This window comes from Cryptomeria japonica, unplaced genomic scaffold, assembly GCF_030272615.1.
Source record: "Cryptomeria japonica unplaced genomic scaffold, Sugi_1.0 HiC_scaffold_469, whole genome shotgun sequence".
Lineage (NCBI taxonomy): Eukaryota > Viridiplantae > Streptophyta > Pinopsida > Cupressales > Cupressaceae > Cryptomeria > Cryptomeria japonica.
This window is the reverse complement of record NW_026729289.1, coordinates 50,367-72,581: the sequence shown is the minus strand read 5'-3', so window position 1 is coordinate 72,581 and position 22,215 is coordinate 50,367. Positions and strand designations below refer to the sequence as shown.

At 34.5% G+C, this 22,215-nt stretch overlaps 1 protein-coding gene and 1 pseudogene across 1 annotated transcript; both read left to right on the top strand.

The window, feature by feature from the left end:
- Window positions 1-11,302, top strand: part of LOC131871826 (uncharacterized) — a 47,177-nt pseudogene extending 35,875 nt beyond the window's left edge.
- A 4,142-nt stretch (window positions 11,303-15,444) lies between these two features.
- Window positions 15,445-20,680, top strand: LOC131871825 (glucan endo-1,3-beta-glucosidase-like). Its single transcript, XM_059216006.1, has 3 exons — window positions 15,445-15,523; window positions 17,961-18,941; window positions 20,481-20,680. The coding sequence occupies exons 1-3, from the start codon at window positions 15,445-15,447 to the stop codon at window positions 20,678-20,680; spliced, it is 1,260 nt and encodes a 419-aa protein (XP_059071989.1).
- The last annotated feature ends 1,535 nt before the right edge of the window (window positions 20,681-22,215 follow it).

Below are 22,215 nucleotides of genomic sequence, written 5' to 3'. Positions count from 1 at the left end.
ATAATGATGCTGCGTATATGGACCACTTGGTATAGATTCATGTTGAGGAATGAAATATCTGCTTTGTCCATGTATACCATACTCTACAGGCATGTCATGAGTTTGTTCTAGTGTGTTGTCCCCAAATTTGACACGGGGTTTCCTTGTGTCCAAATTTTGAACATGCCTTTGAATATCCAATTGCTTTGGTGGTTCCTTAGCATTGGTATGTGATTGAGCATATTTTTCTGCATAAGACTTCCATGATGGTCTGCAAAGATGAGTATCATATGCTTGACCATGTGTGTATGGGAACTCTGGTTTTTGAAACAAAGATGATGGTGATTCAGGCACCATATGTGGTCCTCTATTGTCTCCACTATTAGGCCTCCTTTGATCCATGTTGGAGTGAGTTTGTGGCAAAGGTCGATTTTCTATTATTTGAGACATATCAAAATCATGAGGTATCTTGGCTCCACTTTGTGCCATCACCTGTAGGAAGTATTGTCTATCCCTCCTCATTATTTCCTCAACCAATCGATTAAAATGAGGATTCATAATGGTGTCTTCCACTTCTACTGAATGTATGGAAAAGTTGTCCATATTGTCATTGTGTGTATCATTGTTTTTTGTAGTGTCCATGTTCTCAACATTTGGAATGTTTCTATAGGCATCCATGTCAAGTAATGTAGTATGATCAGAATTGAAAAATATATCATTGTCATACTCATAGGAACTCATATTTGTGGATTCTTGAGCCTCTTTAGCTTCTCTCCTAGATTTTTGGAAACGAGTTTCAACCATGAACTAGGTATTGACCAAGATGTGTGCGACTAGATGAAAATGGAAAGGATATGGAAGACCAAGAGTTTGGATGGAATGTAAATGAATCTGAGGTTTACTTGCAATGTCCAAAGTGTAAGACCAAGTATGTATGTAGTAGAGTAGGTGTGGCTTCCAAAGTGAGGATAGTTTCTCTTGATGAGGTAAGTTGACCTTGACTCTAAGTAAGACCAAATGAGACCCAAAGGTGATAGACCTTGATGAGGGACCACTTAGTAAAATGTTGTTGTATGTAGTGTGTTGACAAAGTAAGATGAGGACAAGCAAGTGACCTTTTGACTTAGGTTTAGACAAATGTGGTGTAAAGCAGTGATTGACTATGTGAGACCCAAAGACGGGTTGAATGCTAGGTGAAAACCTGAAGAGATAACCTAGGAAGCTCAAGAATTCTGAAACTGACTGTGTTTGTTTGTTGGACTGTAAAAGTTTTTCAATTTTGAACATAGAAGCGCCTGTATACTGCACAGACATGATTTCCTGATGCAGACGTGGTTTTGTTAAACATAGATGCGTTTCTGAGATTTTGTCAATGCAATGTCGATTCTGGGAACACAGATGCGTTTATGCCCTTCACAAATGTGGTTATACAACACAGACGTGGTTATATCAGACACAGACGTGTTTTTGCAAAATTTGTGCAATTTTTTCCAATCTGTGAAGTTGTTTTATTGTGACCAAATCTGATTGTTTGACTATTTTTTTTTTCGTGACAAGAGGACACAGTGTTGATGAGGACTCAATGTTTGCAAGTGTCTAGACAAAAATGACTCAAAGAAAGTGTGTTGTTCGATGTAAAATTGTTTTGCATACACTTGAAGACACAAAAGACACAATGTTTTGTTGTTTGGTCTTGAATGTTTGATTGTTCAAAATAAGTCAAGCACAATTCTTATGGCTGGCCAAGACAATAGCTGTTGATCCCACATGGGGTTTTACCCCCGAGGCTATGCTATTCAGAGCGAATACTTAGATGCTTGACCTCACTAGCTCCACCCTCGGCACTCACTTCTCGGGTCAGCCAAGCATCAATCCCAACGAAAACTCTCTATGGAAAACTTTGTATCTCTACTAAGAATCGTATGTGTGTGGGCCACTACCAGAGGTCCGACCTCCTGCCCCAACAACTAGAAGGATTTGGGCTTCTAAAACAAAAAGGTGCTAGTAAGGGCATTCGCTCGTGTGGCCATACATGCGGCACTTTCAGCTCTATAAATACAAAAGGCTCCCAGCCGATAGGGGTTACGCCCTACAAATGATCAAATAAATTTGATCAAACGGGTTTATGGGGAGACATAGTGTCTGTATGAACTAATCAACACTCGTTATTCATAGTTTTCACCATGAATATAGTTATTTATAGTGGTTTGGAAGAAGATGTCTTTTCTTTTGCTACCACTTGGGTTGTTCTCTCCTCACTAGTAGTCCTAATGACCACACGGGGAGACAGGCCCTCTAAAGATTAAACAAAAAGAGCCTATTGCTCAAGACACAAAAGACAATGATTCAATTTTAGTGCACCAATTGAAGTGTTTGCTAGTCTATGAAAACAAGGCACACAATAAAAATCCAAAACCCTTGCCAAGGACCTACAACAAAGAGTTGTTAGTAGTTTGGATTGTTTTAAATAACCACCCCTTCCTGCAAGCACACAGGTTAGGTAAATTTTAAACCCAAAAGACTTTGTGAAAATAGGGGCCTTCAACAAAATGATTTTTCTTTCAAGACAAGCTACACCAATTTCATTAGCTAGATTTGAAGATGTTAGCTCAAAATAAACCAGATCCGAAACATTAAATGCAAGACCAAATGGCGAAAAATGAAAACCTAAAAAAAAATTATTTATTTATTTATTTTTTTGAAAACACAGACGCGATTTTACCTTACATAGACGTGATTCCGCCCTACACAGACACGATTCCACAACACAGACGCGTTTTAACACCTCACAGACATGTTTCTGCAAAAAAAATGCAAAACAGAAAAACCTGCAGAGCACAGACGTGATTAAAATGATTACAAACACGATTAGATCGCATAGACGCGATTAAATTGCCCACAGACATGCTTATAATGAAAACCTTCAATCTAAAAAATGAAAATACTGCCAGAACACAGATGTGGTTTAGAGGTTCACATACGTGATTCGGGAACACAAACGCGATCCTACAATTTGCAAAAAAAAAGTGAAATAATGTCGAAGACACAGACGCGATTCCAGATGTCACAGATGCGACAGAAAATCAAAAACGCAATACGAAAATGCACAAACGCGAAAATATCACAATGTCGTCGGAAATGTTAGATCTGCAACTTCAAAAACACAAAATCTGCAACAAAGGATGTTAAATGCAAAAGGGACAAGAGTCCCACCGGGCATGCCAAAATGTTTATGGTGAAAATGGATACAACAATAACAATATTGAAAGACTAAATGGATTCAACCACAAAACCCTAGCCTAACAACAACAAAGATCCACCATAACATATGAAGATTACCCAAGACAATGCAAATCAAATGAAATCATAAAGATTATACCATCACATGTCCAATAGGGTTTGAATCTCCAGTCTTCCTATCTCCATTGATCTTGCTTGATATATTTGCTCTTAGATTTTATGTGTGCACAAGAGCTCAACAAAGAACAGAATGTGGTTGCAAGTAGGATCACATATGAAAAGCGTAGTGTAGTCAATTGATCAAGTAGTTAGTTATGATGCATAGATTGATTGATTAGGGTTGATAATGAAGGAAGCATCTCCTTCTTTGGAGGACACTATACGAAATGGAGGGATAAGATTGAGAGGTTTAAAAGAGGTTGGCTATGATTAGAGGGTAGGTAAAGAAAATAATAAAATAATGAAAGGGGGGAGGTAGTGTATGAATTAAGAGATGAATGACATGTGTCATGGGTAGAAAAGGTGGGATCAATTAAATAAATAAAATATTTATTTAATTTAGGAAAAGGATAATTTAAATAAATAAATATATTTATTTAAATGAGAAATGAGGCTAGAAGAGGATAAATGAATTAATTAAATAAATAAAGATTTATTTAATTAATAGAAGAATTTGGCTAAAGTAATTAAATAAATAAAATATTTATTTAATTAGACATGACAATTTTAGGTGTCTACAACTTGAAATTTATGTTATGTAAGTTTGTAACCCCATTTTTGGTTGTACAATATGTCATGACTCACTTGCAAACAAATCACTATAAATCAATAAATCCACAAATGGAGTGACTTTGTGATCATCATAAAAGACATTAATAATTGTTATTAATTGATAGTTCTCCTCAAGTCAACAATTGACGTAAAGGTTGTAGGAAGATGTGAATTTCCTTGATCAAGAAGAATCTCTAATAATTTTTGTAAAAATATTCTTGATTAAAAAGTTTAAATTAAAAAAGAAATGCTTACTTTGAGTAAGAAAATTTATAATATATAATTGCCTGACAAATACAAAGACTAATAACTAATTATATCATGTTGCAATTTTAATTATTATAATATAAATAGTGAAAAAATTAACATTGTGAAGTGGTTCTTAAAATCTTTAAGAAATGAGATAGTTTGAATATAGATGATAATCTTCACTTGAGGTATTCCTCCAATTCATTATATACAACAAAGAACAATATAATTAGTTATCTATTAATTTTACTCACTCTACTCGAATATCAAAGAGTAAATAACAACTTTACACCCTAAAAAATTATATATATAATTAACTTTTGATTGTTGAATTCGCGATGTACCTTAAAAGAAATGGAAATAAAATGAGATATGAACAAATTACTCATTTCTTAAACATTAAGAAATATGTGAAATTTATAATTACTCATTTCTTACTCATCGTATTCAAATCTGACTCGAAAGTCTCTTTTACTGGATGATTTTGGCGACTTTTCAATGCTTCAGTTGATTGTACGCAATTGCCGTTCTTCCACCGGCCAAGACTCTTGACTTGACTGACTCCAGATCGTTGGCATTGGCTAACATGGCTAGACAAAGGCTCACCGGCGGCGGTGGGTGGGAAGATTAGAAGTTGTCCACGATGTACGGTCTTTTGCGATAAAGTGTATGAAGGTAGTTTATTCATTGCTGTATCTTTAGGGTTTTATAGCCATTTTCATGATTGTGTGGATCATAGTATTGCGCAAGTTATTGTCGAACTCGTTGAAAACTAACAAATTCAGAAGAGATATCATGAGTTTTAGGTCTTTGATGAGAAGAGTAAATTTGATGTAAAATACAATTTAAAAATATTTATTAAAGAAATCTTTGTCCATCTTATTTTAAAATTGTTTTTTAGATAAAATGAAAGGTAAAATCAATAATGTTAATGATGTGCTCTATAAGTTGTTATATTCACTAGACATGGATGCATCAATAACAGATCTTGCTCATAAGATACCAGATGCAAGTTGAGAGATCTAGTGCTGAAGATCTATGTATGAGGATATAGTACCTCTTGGTCAGAGGGCACTAAGTTACACAGCCATCCATAGGACACGCTCTTAGACGATAGCTAGTAGTGGAGAGGTAGAGGGACCTATGAAGCCACCCAAGATAGCACCTAAGGAATCGTTAAAGCAAGGTGATGCAAGACAATCTCAGCCTCAAGTGGAGAGGCACTCTCGCTTAGAGGTTGGAGGAAACACTCGTTGATTTGTTATCTTTATATGAGACACTTATTTATTTTGATCAAGCCTATGAGCTCCATTTTTGTTAGTCACTCCAATTTTGTACATTGATGTGATTTTTTGATATGTATATGAGATGCATTATTTTTGGCAGTGACTATATAATGTCTACATGATTTTCTATGCATGATCTACTGTTTATATGATTTTGTGTACATGATCCTATGTTGTTTATGGTCTATGTTTTTGATAAAGATAAATAGGTTTTACAGGGACTTGAAACCCAAAGTTTTACAAACCAAGGGCAGCAGCCAAAAAGACATGAATCATAAGAGAAATAGGGGATAAACCCCACAAAGACCCAACACCCCAAAGAAAAAAAAAGTCTCCAAAAAAGATAGGAAAAGGCCCTCAACTGGGTGAGTGCACTAATTCAGTATTCTTCTAAATAATTTTCTTGTTGATTTCCTCCAGATCCTCCATGATGAATTTGGAGGTACCTTGGTCCTGGCTCTAACTCATTGTCCTAGTACAGGGACCCAAACTAGTCTTCCCTCCAGCAGCACTTTGGCCACCCTCTGAAGCATTCCTTTTTTGTTTTTCCCCCAAGGGAGGATCACTGGCTATGGGTCTGCTTCTATAGTCGGTCATCATGGCATTAATTTTCTCCAAACCTCCAGCACTATTACTCATCGCCTCCCTGCTAATTTCCACTAGATTATTCAAGTTGTCTTTGATGTCATTCACATACTCTTCCAACTTATCAATTTTGCGCTCGTGGAAGATCTTCATAGTTTCAACATCCTGAGATATATTCTAAATCATGCTCATGATCTTTTCATTTTTACTAGGCCTAGGGGACTCCATGAAAGTTTCAATAATTCCCTTAATCCCATCTTTTAGGGTTCCAATTTCCTTATCCACCCACTTCTAGTAGTTCTCCTGGCCCCTAGTGACCTCCAAAATCAGGACTTCCAACACCTTCTCCCCCTTTTATCACCTTCATTCTCCTTAATTAGTGTCTCCTATTTCTCATTATCCACATTGATGGGGATTTCCAACCTAATCTCGTGGTCCTTGTCTTTGGACCCACTTTACTTGGTCAATTTTATTTTCCTCCTGATGGGGGTCTCTAGGACGTACATTTTTCTACTACTGGATTTAAATTAGCTTGTCGCCCACCATCAAGGATTGGTTTTTCTGCTACTCTTAGTTCTCGGGGTCATCGTAGCCTCCCCTTCTTTTTTTGGTCTATACTCAAGGTCCTCCAAATCCTTGATATCATGCCAATCCATGGCAATTATTTATGGTCTATGTTATAATATTTATTTGATGCATATTATGGTTACTAGGATATCTATGATTTTCTTTATCTATGTGATCAAGCTTATAATTTCTATGATATATCACAATGCACATGGATTCGTAACGACCACATGGATACCTATGATGATGATGCTAACATGTGTATATAGGATTTCATGATATGTAGATACGTACATGTTTACTAATGCTTATATAGTGCGATGATTATGACTCTATAGGATTTCTATGTCTTAATCATGTATACGCATGATATTACGATGCAATGATTATGATAATATTATGACACCTATATGTATGCCATGTCTAACATTTGTATGAATGTAGGATGATATAGTTGATGCATTATTTTGTGCCTTATAGCACTCAACCAAAGTGACTACAAGGACTAACTAAAGAATTATTAGTGAGAAAACAAAAAGTTAGTGAGAAGGGAAGAAATTTAGTGGAAGAAAGGAGAGTTGATTGATATTAGATTATATATGGTTGGTTGATCCATTAAAATGCAATTGATTAAGATTGATTTATTTAATTGGAAATCGATTGATGGACTAGTCTTAAGCTTTCATTGTGCTTTCACTAATGAACAAAAAAATCATCATAGAGCATTCTTATTTTGTAAATGGATATATTACACCAAGGTATGGAAATAACAAGGTGGGGACTAACCCTTTGTGTAGACAAACACATTCTAGAAAAGGTGTGTCTTGACTCACACTAGTGACAATAGGACCTTATCAGAATATGTGAGGAAGTAACCAAACAGCATGTTAACCCCGATGCAAGAAATCATTTGATGACCTTTAACTTGCACAAGATGTTTTTATTATGCCAAATTAAACTCCAAGACCTTCAACTCCAAGATATTTTTTTGGTATACTTTTTTCCCATTCGTTCTAATTCTACATTCAATTAAGGATTATCATTCAAGTAGTCGTTTCTTTTCCAATATCACCTAGTTTGTTCTAATTTAAAATTTAACAAATTTTCTTCAATGTTAAACACATTAACAAGATCACTGTCCTTATAGCTATTTCTAATTTTTTTCCATAATTTAGTTGGATTAAATCTAAGTCAACAAAAAAATAGATTGGGGTTCAAAACTTTATTATTAAAGATAGGTAAACCTCTAATATTATTAGAATCTATAATGTTTGTGTAATCTACAATAGATGGAAGATCTAGCTAAACATTTTAAACAATCCTTTTTAGTGGCATCTTGAAAATTTAGCTTAAAAAGCCTTGTAATGATATCTTATGGGGGTTTCGCCTTGTCCAGTAATATTCTACTACCAAATTATGTGATAACCAAAGTGTCTTACAAGTTGCTAATAATTTGGCTTCTTCATATAAAGTGAAGCATATAAAAGTTAATGCTCATTAATTGAAGATCTTGTTTAAGCTAATGTTGTTCATTTGCAATAATATTTTAGTAGCGAGCAAACAATTGACATAATCATTGTGTGCAAGATATAAACAAATGATTTAAAAAGCATAAAATATTTGATATGTTAGATGTTAACTTTAAAGAAGAATATTAATATAATGTTCTCACCTCTTTATATGTCCGCTTTGTTTATATTTTACTCTAGAATTTATTTTAAAATCATTGATCTTTCATTTATTTTTTTAATACAAACATTAAATACTTTTCTAAATTTATCATTTTCTGTCTCCCACACACATAAAACAATTAACCCACTATTACAATACAACATTAAAAAGTAGTCCCCAATTAATTACCTAGTGTGAATAACCACATATCCTAGATGTACCACAAATAAATAATTATTTAATTAAAAAATAATAATAAATTATTCTATGCAATGCATACAACACCTAATCACAATAGATATGATATCTTTATCAAATAGATCATATGGGGATTTTCATAAACATAAGTATATATATTTTTTGTCTTTCTCCAATGAGAAATATAGCCATTGTAAAAAACATATAGTAATGGTTGAGTTATCCTTTCTAAATTTACTTTCTTAATATAACAACCACCCATTATAATTAAATTGTTTATTAAATTTATAACAATATTAAATTATTTTATGATAAGTAAAATTGAGTTCATAGTTTGTAGAATATGAATGTCTATACCTACTTTTCCTTCTAAAAACATTGAATACACATACTTTTCAATTCTTTAGGTTAAACAATTGAATGCAGTTTTATATGAAAGGAAAATGTACGAAAAATCAACAATATTCTAGAAGTTAGATTTAGATCAAGGAAAAAGTTAGCATTATTCCAAACAACTTTTTTATTTATCCACACCTAACCAAGATCTTCATCTATTAAAGAGGTATATAGACACAACTCTACAATATATGACTTTTCTTCGCAAGGAAACAATTTGCAAACCATGTGTATTTTATTTTCATTTCAAATGTCTATATGTTATTTGTATTTGAATTTTTATTCTTACAAATAAAATAGAAACTTCTCTACAAATATTTTAGAGTATCAACACTGACACCTTGAAATTTTATTTATATACATGCAAAATACACCATACCTACATAATCTGAGAGTAGGAGATTCTAAACCTTTTTATGATGTTATTTTTCAAACTAGTGAATGGAATGAGTAGGAAATTCTAAACCTTTGTATGATGTTATTTTTCAAACTAGTGAATGGAATGAATAGGAAATTCTAAACCTTTTTACGATGTTATTTTTCAAACTAGTGAATGGAATGAGTAGGAAATTCTAAACCTTTTTATGATGTTATTTTTCAAACTAGTGAATGAAATGAGTAGGAAATTCTAAACCTTTTTATGATGTCATTTTTCAAACTAGTGAATGGAATAACTTATAACTTATAAAACATATCTTTATGTTAAAAAAGTTCTAAATCACTCCTCCCCTGCACCATTTTGAATTAAATTTAACCTTGCCATTAAATCTCAATGACTTAAAACCCATAATATCTCTTTAACAATTTGTTCATTTTCAACGAGTTTGGCAAGAACCTGGGCTATTATCATAGCATATTCCTTGACATTAGTCAAAAATTCGCTTGGCACAACTTCTAATCCTCTCAACAACCCATGCTGGTGAGCTATGGTCTAAGCCTGTTAGTCAATGACAACGACAAAGACCTAATGAGATTATTTTTTTCACGTGGGGTATATGCTGGGAAGATCGCGTACGTGTATTTTCCCCTCCGACGACCAACTCATTTTGCCCAAAGGGACTGTCTATACTCATATACACCCATTGGCTTTGGAGTAGTGCAGATTCATTGCAGACAGTATTCATCGAAGGACCTCAATTTCTCCCACATGCAAAGTGCAGATTCATTTCAGGGAGCTTGGAGTGCATGTACACAAGTATCATTTCATTAGTTTCTTTTCGGGAAGCGACGGTGATTTGATGGCACTGGCACACCACAAATTTATGATTATTGTTCTATCGGAGCTTCTTGCTATTATTGCTCTTGCCATTGCTTTAATTTTTTCATTTCTACAGTGGCGGAGGCGTCGGCAAAGACGGGCACAAAGGTGCGCAGAGTCCTCGAATGCATTCCTTAGAATGTTCAGTTACGAGGAGTTGAAGACCATAACTGGGAATTTCAGAAATAAGCTGGGCAGCGGCGGATTTGGTTCAGTGTTCAAAGGAACTCTAACAGATGGTACGCTTGTAGCCGTAAAGAAACTGGAGGTTTCAAAGCAATGTGAAAAGCAATTCCGAACGGAAATCAACTCTGTGGGAATCACAAATCACAAGAATTTGGTGAGGCTTAAAGGATTTTGTGCACAAGGATCACGAAGATTACTGGTTTATGATTACATGTCCAACGGATCTCTAAATTCTTTCCTTTTCACAAAGAATTCAAAACGGCAATCGAAGATACTGGATTGGAGAACCCGATTTGAGATCGCATTGGGTACTGCAAATGGATTACTTTATCTGCATGAAGAATGCAACGATCGCATCATTCATGGCGACATAAAGCCTGAAAACATTCTGCTAGATAAGGATTTTAGTCCTAAGTTGGGGGACTTCGGCTTAGCAAAGCTTGTAGCTAGAGATTTCAGCGAGGTACTAACGACTACCAGAGGAACGAGAGGATACTTGGCTCCCGAATGGGTCTCTGGCCTTCCCATCACCCTCAAGGTTGATGTCTACAGTTTTGGCATGACTCTCTTGGAAATCATATCAGGCCGAAGAAATCTGGACCTAAATGTGCAAGAATCAAGTAGGTATTACCTTCCAGCTTGGGCTAAAGAGCAAATTTGTCAGAGAAACATGATAAATATTGTGGATAAAAGAATTGCAAGTGATGCAGATGTCGAAGAGGTGAGAAGAGCTGCTCTGGTAAGTTTGTTATGCATTCAAAATGATGAGAATGTCAGGCCAAACATGGCACAAGTGGTGCTGATGCTTCAAGGTAGGAGAGAGGCTTACACCCCACAGATCCCAACCGTGACGAACCAGCGAGTAAAAGACGGAGGGAGCACAGATAGCGATAGCGATAGCGATTGTATTGTTTGAAATTACGTGGGTGCTTCGTCAAGCTTGAATAATGGCGTTTGGAGAGCCGACCATGATGTATGAACTAAGTATCTATAAGCGTAGAATTGTTTGCTTGACCTTGTGTGTGCGTACTAGTATTGTTGAAAGAGGAAGAAATAGATGATCTTATAAATGTTAATAAGTATATGCTAAGTGTAATAAGTGTGAAGTTTAAAATGAAATCAAATGATTAGCAATGTTTTAAGTTTTTAATGAGGTTTACATGTCAATATTTATAAAGGTAAAGTCTGAATTCTTTGTTTTGTTGTACAACCTGCAAAAACTTGTTTTTGTGGACACTTCAACTTTATGAACAAGCAGCATGAACATGAGTTGTCATAAAGAAGAAAATGCTAGTTGTGTTGATGCTCCTTGCTGTGTTGATGCTCCTTGCTTTAGACACTGAAACTATTTTTGTAGTTTATCCAGCAAAACACTAAACAAATAGAAGTGCAAAAGTTATTCATAAAGAAAGGACAAGGTGCTATTAGTAAGCAACTTCATGTTGTTCAAGTCTAGACTGAAATCTATTTTATAGGAGTTATATGATTATAGAAGTAAGTTATGTAACATATTTTCAATTATCAATTGGACCTCCATTTCATACGCTTCTAATTTTTGCAATGTAGTATTGTTAGTATGCTATACAATTTGATGTTTATTTCAAACTAGTTTTTTTTAGAAGTTTTTCTTAACAACATTTATTTGAGATGAAAATGCCTTTTTTTTTGGTTTTTTTTTTATCCACATGTTCTTAATTCTTTAGCAAATAATATTTTGATGTGTGAAACAAATATTTATTTTATATAGTTAAAATACTCTAATTATAATTTTTATAGATCTTTAATTGTTTCATTTAATTATCTTCAATATTTAACTATTAGTAAAAATCATTTTCTATAAAATGCAAGAATTATACATAGAGGAAAGGAGTCAGTAATGGACATAGCTAACATTGCGCATCTTAACCTCCTAAACAGTTCATCTGATTTCAACAAAAAAAATTTGTTCGCTATGCATGTGACTTAACTGCTTAAAGCTATTGTTTTGGCTTGTGGGTAGTAACGATGCACATTGTGGAATTCATTGTATACACAAAGGTCAAAAAGTAAAAATTTCAAAGTTTGGTCCAATACATAATCACCTTTGCGCCAATAGTAGATAACTCTAAATAGCTAGTAGTAGTGGACAAATGCCCTAGTAGTTAAACACAAATGACCCAGTAGTGGTGCACAAATGTCCTAGTAATGGGCTAATTATGGTTAAGAAAGCTAAAAAATTATCCACTATTGGTATATGTGATATTAATTAATGAACCTTCCATTACCATTTTTTTTGGCTCCTACTATGTCTACTAATGGGGGGTGAGGTTAACAAAAAGATGACGGTTATTGGTCCTATGTCCACTACTGACTCCTTTCCCCTAACATTGTTATAATTTTTATTTAACATTACATATTTGATTTTAGTATACATTGCATTTACAATCATCTATTACTCAATTAGAAAATCAATTGATAACTTTAGCCTTCTACATTGATAGTACATTTGATTAATTAAGAGAAAACTACACTAAAACTTGCCAACAAAAAAATAAAATAACAAAAATACTGTTTATTATGTGTACTGCACTTGTACATTTAACATCAACAAAAACATTGAACTTTCACCAAGAACTTAACACGGTGCATCTCTTGTTAAAAAATTAAAACATTGCTGATCATTTCATTTTAATTTTAAGCTTCACAATTTTAAACTTCACACTTATTACACTTAGCATATATTTATTAACGCTTATCAGATCATCTATTTCTCCCTCATTCAACAATACTAGTACACACACACACAAGGTCAAGCAAACAATTCTACATTCATCTACTTAGAGCATGTTCCCATGTGGCTGCTTAGCTTATTTTGGCTAGTAGCTGCTACTCAATATTTTTAGGAACTATTTGTTGAGTAGCTGGCCCCATGAATATTTTTCTTTGCTGCTTATTTTTAAACAAAACATTGTAATCTCTTATTAATAGTATTAATACTAATTTGTGCACTTAAAAATTGAAAAACAAAATAGAAATAAAATCTTTAAAAAAAGAGGGAGAGCAAATTGTGGAGCCACGTGGCACTTTTGTTAATAAGCAGTCATGCTTATTTTCAGCCCCACCTTTTCTTCCATGGCTTATTTTTAATTTCTAAAAAATAGTCGTTCCACCAAAGTAGGGAAAGATTCTAAATTATCCTTTTTGTCACAATTTTAAAGTTGCACGGGAACACTTAACTGCTTAAATTTAGCCTTGGACTTTTTACTAGGGAATTTGGATCTCCTTGGAGACTTTGACTTGCCTTTATTGTCCTTCTTCTTGCCTTTCTCTATTGATATTCCACGAGCAAAAAGGGCCTCATTAGCCATCTTAGAAGACTTCATCTGCATTTCTTCAAACAACAACAAAGAAACCACATCTTCCATCTTGAAAGTGGTTATTGTGCTTCCAATAACCATTACAAGGGGATCCCATTAATTGGACAAAGAACACAATAGGAGTATGCATCTTTCTTTATCGTCAATTTTTACACCAATAGAGCTTAGTTGCGCAACTAAAATATTAAAAGCAGTCATATGATCTACAACAAATCCTCCTTCCTCCAGTCTCGAAGAATACAACTTTTTCCTCAAAAAGAGCTTATTTACCACGGATTTCCTGTGATAAATATCACCAAGCTTTTTCCAAAGTGTAGCTATAGTCTTCTACTCATGAACATTAAGGAGCAAAAAGTCAGCTAGATAGAGTCTTATCAAACCCTTGTTTTCTAATCCAATGTATCCCAAGTATCTTACCTTGTTGTTTGAGGCTTAGTCCCACAAGTCTCTATCAACAACCATGTCTTCCATCTAGGGTTTCCAAAGCCCAAAATTGCCACCATTGAATTTCTCCATCTCTATCCTTCTAGATGGGCTTCTCATCTTAGATCTATAACTAGGCTAAGAAACTTCTACCTACAAAAGCTCCTATTAAAAATAGATTTGCACAAAAAACCAAGCTACAACCCACTAATGATAACAAAGTTGGCCAGGCTCTTCAATGCCAATTAAAATGAAAGCAAATGAGCAAAACCAACCTTCTCAAAAGCATCCTTATTAAATGAATCTGCTACACATAAATGGAAACTCCTTTTTGGACAACTCTTGCATAAATAATATTAAACACAAATATTATTTATTCCTCAAATGCAAGGTGTTCAAGAAAATCAAGTCTTCTACCAAAATAGAATTTTGTATTTTGCTCCAGGTTTATTCATGAGGAAGATATGATCCTATCGATTTTTTTTCCAAATTAGTGCTAAAGAATAGGAAGCAATTGCCACATGTCGCTTGGAAGGAACTTTGAGGAGCTCCTAAGAATTTTTTTTCTTCAAAGTTCCCTTCTTGTGACAAGTGTCACAATTTCCCTCTCTCCTCAATGCTTGTTGATCATACTTTGAAAATTTATATTATAAGAGTAAATCATTAAAATCAGCAACATAAGACCATTAAAACTAATTAAATTAAATCCACTTGAAACTTTTAAGATCATTGAAACACCTTAATCCCAACAGCAAGTATACCTGCACTGTTTGCCATTTAAGTTCCAATTGAACATAAACATATACCTGCCAAAATTGTGGTTGCCATTTGCTTCGATCTGCAAGAAGTTTGTCTATTTCTGCAATCAAATATTATATATACAATAAAATAATAAACAACATTATATTTAAATGGATTTAGACAGAAAGCAATTGGGAGGGCTTGAAAAGTGACCACCGTAATGGCTCTCCGTTCAACAAATGGCACCGTCGCTGTATGTCATTGCATGTTAGCGAATTTGTATGCCTCTTTTTATGTATGGTTAGTTGTACTTTCGTGCTATTCTGTATGGAGAAAAGCGGCGTCTTTTTTTAATGACTTGACTGCAATTGTCGTTCAATGCTTCCGTTGATTCTTCTTGCAATTGTCATTCTTCCACCGGCCAAGACTAACTTGACTGACATAAGAAATGTCAGATTTGCTCTCTATAATTACAGAGCATAGATAGCAAACATTTTTATGTTTGGGCTTGGAGGATTTTCCTGGTCTCACAAAAAGAATGGGTTCCCGGCAAGGAAATAAAGATTGCTATGCTTTGGCTCTTCTCATTGTCGTTTCATTCTACATAGTTCATGCAAGTGAGGTTCACTCTTTATCGAGACGCTCAGTTGCATAAGAAATTATTTAGCTAGTTTTTTGGGGGAAAGATGCTAGTTGAATAAGATATCATCCTCAAAATTATTGTCCTAATCTAAATTTAACTGCCAAATCTGCAAAATCTCCTTAAGCTTGTCTGGAAAATTTTCAACTCCACCCACAATATAAGCCTTGTGCAAACTTAAAAAATAGGGCTCCTAACACAGAATGGGATACTGGCTTACTTGACAAATGAAGGGGTGAATCTTAAGGATATATCTTAACTGGAAAGTAGGGAAGTGGAAGATTGGACTGATTGAGCTCTCACTATTAGCTTATGATCAACAAGCTTAGAGCTAGGTTTTATGTTTTTGGTCATCCAATTTGACATGTCAAAGCCTCTAGAGGAAATGATTGTGTTTCACAATTGCCCTAATGTGTTTTGGTAGTTTTGTGGTTGTTTTGCAATTTTATGCGATGGCTACTATTGGGTGTCAATTTAATCTTACAGATATTATATTTTTTTCATTAGATTAAAAAGAGAAATTAGAGTTCTATTCCTGTTACAGTATAGAAGATTATTACAAACATAGATCTCTAAAAGTAATAATTGAGAGGTTGGTTTAATTTTTATTATATGTGTAGACACCCAAAATTGTCTAGTCTAAATAAATAAATTTTATTTATTTAATTATCTAAGCCTAATTCTTCTATTAATTAAATAAATCTTTATTTATTTAATTAATTCGTTTATCCTCTTCTAGCCTTATTTCTCATTTAAATAAATACATTTATTTATTTAAATTATCCTTTTCCTAAATTAAATAAATATCTTATTTATTTAATTGATCTCACTTCCTCCCATTAATTAAATAAATATTTATTTATTTAATTAATTCATTAGCCTTTTCTACCCATGACACATGTCATTCATCTCTTAATTCCTACACTACCTACCCTTTCATTATTTTATTATTTTCTTTACCTACCCTCTAATCATAGCCGACCTCCTTTTACACCTCTCAATCTTATCCCTCCATTTCATATTGTGTCTTCTATATAAGGAGATGTTTTCTTCATTATTAAACCCTAACTACTTGATCAATTGACTACTTGGCATATGCGATCCTACTTGCAACCACATTCCATTCTTTGTTGAGCTCTTGTGCACATAAAATCTGAGAGCAAATACATCAAGCAAGATCAATGGAGATAGAAAGAATGGAGATCCAAACCCTATTGGACATGTGATTGTATAATCTTTGTGATTTCATTTGATTTGCATTGTCTTAGGTAATCTTCATATGTTATGGTGGATCTTTGTTGTTGTTAGGCTAGGATTTTGTGGTTGAATTCATTTAGCCTTTCAATATTGTCATTAATGTTATCGATTTTCACCATATACAATATGTTTTTGATTAGATTAAAAAGGGAAATTTGGGTTCTATTTCTGTTACAGAATCAGTGGCAATGGGTGATATAGTTGTGCATGAAAGTTTCTTTTCTCTTGCTGCACTATCCAGTTGAAGTGGATATTGATGACAAGGATAATGGGGGTTTCCTGACAAGCCCTGTGACACCAGGAGGAAAGGGCAAGAGACCTGTAGTTGGGTTTGAGGTCGATATAAAAGCTATAGATGCCACGATGTAGGAATTGATGCTGAAGATGCAGACATTAAGAAAATTTGCCAGCACATTTGTATGATTATAAGAAAAAGCTATGGTACAAGGATTACTAGTGGATACACAATGCCTCTATTGGAAGATGCTAAACTGGTTAGGGTAGTGTTAAGGGTGACGGGTATACAAGGCTTTAAATTTCAAGGGTTGGGTGAGGCAGTGGGACCGATGATTCAGTCAATGGTTGCAGTTTCGATAAATGTAGCTTGTACTAGGGCTTGTAGTCACTGATTGACAGGTCCATCTACTATGAGAGTGGTCCATTGGAAATTTTTCTCAATTGCCCTGACGTGTTTTGGTAGTGCTATGTTTGTATTGTAATATTATCTGGTGGCTACTACTGGTTGCTAATTTAATCTTATAGTTTAGAGCTATTTTATAATTTTGATTAGATTAAAAGGAAAATTGGGATCCCTAAAGAAAACTGGGATCCTATTTCTGTTACAGAATCAGTCAGAGACTATAGCAAGCAAAATTCTTTAAAAATGAAGAATGGAGAACACATAGGAAAAACAACCAGTTATAATGCCAACATAAACAATACGAAAAAGACATTCCTTGAAAACTTAAGAAAATTCCCTTGTATTTTAGTATTAATAGTTTGCGAAAATGACCTGTCAATGAAATCCCATATATTAACTTTAAAAAAATTAAATAGAACTAAACTAAGTTTTGTCGTACTAAACGTGATTTGTATTCATCTCATTTTGACGAAATCTCTTAATATTCACACATATAAATCTCTTAATTTTCTCACAGATGGTGAAAAGATAGGAGTACGCTATGGAATGCTTTCAGACAGTTTGCCTTATCACAATGAGGAGGTGAATCTGATGCAGTCAAACAACATAGGAAAGGTGAGATTATACTTTGCAAGTCAGGACGCCCTGCAGGCCCTGAAGAATTCTGGAATCGAAGTGATTGTGGGAGTTCGCAACGCTGAGCTTCAGACGATTGCAGATGACCAGGATGTAGCGAACATATGGGTGAATGACAACATTAAACAATTCTATCCTTCTGTCAACATCAAATACATTGCAGTGGGAAACGAGGTATTTTTAAATAGAACACTCATTTTGTATCTCCTGCCTGCAATGGAAAACATTCAGAGGGCATTGAGGAAGGCTGATTTGCAGAACAACATCAAGGTCTCCACACCATACCCAACGTCCGTGTTGAACAACTCGTTTCCTCCGTCTGAGGGAACATTTGGTGAGGATATGAGTGCTATCCTTAACTTTCTATCAGATAATGGCTCCACTTTCATGGCCCACGTCTATCCATACTTCAGCTACAAAAACTCCGCAGGTTCAACTTCTGCAGACTATTCGCTGTTTAGATCGACAAGTACTGTGGTGACTGATGGCAATTTAATGTATAACAACTTGTTCGACGTTTTTGTGGACGCTTTTATATCTGCTATGGAAAAGCTGGGACATTCCAATATTCCAATTGTAATAACTGAAAGTGGGTGGCCCACTGCAGGCAATGCCGTGGCTACTGTGGACAATGCCCGAACTTACAACAACAATCTCATCAAGCATGTTTTGTCAAATGCAGGAACACCAAAGAGACCTGGAACGACAATTGAGACATATATTTTTACACTGTTCAATGAGAATCAGAAGACTGGGTCTGAGGCGCGCCATTTTGGTCTGTTTGATACCACTAAAATTCCTGTCTACCCTATGGACTTCCTAGCTGAAAGTTCTGTTTACCCTCCGCTCAGCTCACCTGAAAGTTCCAGGGATTTAAAAGTGGTGTATATATATCTAACAGTAATCTAGCAAATGATTGATTCCTTCTTTGTATCTCAAAAGAAAACCATAAATTTTTTAAAAAGTTGAATACTACATCTAAAATTGTTTTTGTTAATAGTACAATGAATTATTTAGTATTGGGCAAGTTTAAAGTTTCAAATGTTGGTAGTTCCATTAGTTTTCTTAACAACAATATTGCTAAATAATTTGATTGAATTATTTTAAGAAAATAGTACTTGAATAAGAAATTTTCCCTCAAAAGATTATTCTTAAATTTGTTCACGGGAATCTAAATTAAGTGTTGGAAAACATTCCAATCCCACCCTCAATATAATCCCTCTGCAAACTTAAAAAACAGAGGCTCCTAACACAGAATGGGATACCGGATCACATGACAAATGGAGGAGTGAATCTTACAGGATATATCTTATTTGGAAAGTAGGAAGGTGGAAGATTGGCCTCATTGAGCTCTGAACTATTAGCTTATGCTCAAAAACTTTAAGGCTAGGTTGTGTTTTTGGCCATCCCATTTGGCATCTCAAAGCCTCCAGAAGAATTGATTGTGCTATAACTGGCAGCGGTTCTTAAGGCAGTTTTGTATCATTGCTTATGCAACATTTATCATCTTCCTTCTTGTGGGCAATCAATGTTTAGACATTCGGATTGGAGCATGTAAGTTTATGATGGGCAGGATGGGTATATCAAGAGGCACCATTATGGATGATTTTCTAAGAATGTTGAAAGTGGCAGTGGGTGATACAGTTGTGCATGAAAGTTTCCTTACTATCTTGATGCACTATCCTGTTGAAAATAGATGTTGAGGACAAGGAAAATGCGGGTTTCCAGACAAGCCCTTTGACACCAAGAGTAAAGGGCAAGGAGCCTGTGGTTGAGTATGAGGTTGATATAAAAGCTATAGATGCTATGATTTAGAAATTAAAGCTGAAGATGAAAGATTATGATAATTCAAACAATACTCCAAAATACTGAAAGAAATATTCAGCTAAGAAAATCTGCTTATCTTAGTATTTTATATAAAAAAACTAACTAGATTAAAAGAAATATTAAGCTGAGAAACTCTGCATATCTTATTATTTGTTGGAGTCTAATCTCACCTACCCCATCCACCTGCTCCGTATGCACAAATGTTTACAGAATTAGCAGGACTTACATCTACTCCAACCTGTCCACTGTACCATCTATAGTCTTAAAACATTATTTTATATGCAAAATTCTGGAAGTTTCCAGCTACCTCTGCCTATTCTAGAAACATCTAAGACCTCCATTAAAAGAGGCATTTTGTAATCATTTTGTGAGATGAATGGTAAAAGGAAAATATGGTCTGATAAATAAAAATTTGTCTTTCTTGTGTGCTGCTCTGTTTTCTCCATTTTCTGTTTTTGTATCATGTTCTGCTTCATTTCCTTCAGTGGTATCAGAGCCCGGTCGATTGTGTTAGCTGGGAATTGAGGATGCCTAAGGATAGTTCTTAGCTGTTTTAAGCAACAGTAAAATCCAGGGAGGCCAAAGGTAGAAGAAGAATGCAGGTCTGAAGACAAGGCCTCTAATTGTAGAAAGAGAAAGACAGCTATAGAAGGAGATCTAGCCGCTACCACAGAAGGTGATTCATTGGAGTGCAAAAATGTTGAAGAAAAAGTAGAAATGCTGCAGAAAATAGAGACTAAGAAGCTGCAACTTAAAGGATGGCATCACAGGTAATTTGTGAGAAGAAAAAGAGAAGCCACTGCCATAGAAGGCAGGTTACTGAAGTTGCCACTTGGAAGGAGAATCGATTAGATTTGTGAAAAGCTGCTATTCAGTCGAGAAAAGGATATTAAGCCGATTGGAGAACAATGGAGTTCTCAATGTTTGACCACTAGCATACGGAGGATAACAAAAGATTAAGACCTGAGTTGACTTAGTCACTGCTGGGAGAACAAAAGAAATACTGGCATTTTTTGAAGAGTTTGAAGCAACCTAGCAAGGAAGAAGCTGAAGCTTGGAGTCCATCGCATATGTTTGCCCATTCCATAGTGAGAATGTCATAGTACTTGTGTTTGAATGAGTTCAAAGAGATTGTTAAGAGATAATGGTCACCATGCATATAGTAATGGTAGCACTGGTATCCATTTGTGTTTGCTCCTTTGAGTTTGTGTTTGCTCCCTTTGAGAGGCTTGTGTTTGAAAAATCCTGTATTTAGTAGAACTCTGCTGGCAGCATGTAATGTGAGGTTGTCTTTAGAAAAGTGAGAGAAGGCTGCATCTTTGATGGAAAGGGGGTTGCCATAGAAAGAAGCTGAACTCAAGACACCAAGCTTTGAAGGAGGTGATTTACTAGTAAAAGGGAAAATTTCTATTCAAAGACTGTGAAGGTGCATGAAGTTGTTTAAAAGAGGCGATTTGCAGCAGCAGAAACATAGTCAAGTATCAGACAAGGTAACTTTAAATTTCTTTTGTTTCAATGGGAAAAGTTGATAGAGTAAAGAAAGAGAAAACAAATGATTTAAAAGAAGAATTGAAGGAATGTAATAAGAAAATTTTAGAAATGATATGTCTTTTAAAAGAGAAGCAAATGGAAAAATGTGAATTGTTAGATGAAAATTATAATCTTGAAAAAGAACTGAATGAAGTCAAAGATAAAAATAAGGAATTAGAAGAGAAATTACAGTTATTTGATGATGTCAAAAGGAAGTTTGATGATTTGGAAGAAATGTCAAAAAGGTTAGAAGAAGAAAACAATTTACAGAAAAGGGAACTCTTAAATCTGAAACAAGAGAATGAATGTTTGAAGTTAAAACCACTAGTTAGTAATGCTTCATGTGACACAAAAGATTTGTGTTCATCATTTAGTGAAGGTGATTTAGTTGAAACTGTTTGTGATAAAGAATGCAAGAAAGAAGATGAGAATGTGTTTACACATTATGTTAGTTGTGATGATAAGAATATTGGTTTAAAAATCATGAAGAAAATGGGTTATAAAGGTCAAGGATTGGGAAAACAAGAACAAAGAATTAGAGAGCCTATTGAGCCTATAATGAGGCCAAAGTATGAAGGTCTTGGATATGTCCCAAGAAAAGAAAATGATGCTACTAGTTCAAGCAAAACAACGCATAAAAGCCATTGTATTAGGTGTTCTCATTGCAATAGAGAAGGACACACAAAAGAAATGTGTTGGGACTTACATCCATGTAAAATTTGTGGTTTAAGAAATCATTCTGAAAAAATGTGTTGGAAGAAAGAATCAATACCAGGTTG

What these genes read in the sequence shown, in the direction of transcription:
- LOC131871825 (XM_059216006.1), top strand. Translation starts at nt 15,445, where the DNA reads ATGGGTTCCCGGCAAGGAAATAAAGATTGCTATGCTTTGGCTCTTCTC. An exon ending in ATTCTACATAGTTCATGCAA is followed by an intron (nt 15,524 to 17,960) that starts GTGAGGTTCACT and finishes ATTTTCTCACAG; the next exon opens with ATGGTGAAAAGATAGGAGTA. An exon ending in TCCGCTCAGCTCACCTGAAA is followed by an intron (nt 18,942 to 20,480) that starts GTTCCAGGGATT and finishes AGTAAAATCCAG; the next exon opens with GGAGGCCAAAGGTAGAAGAA.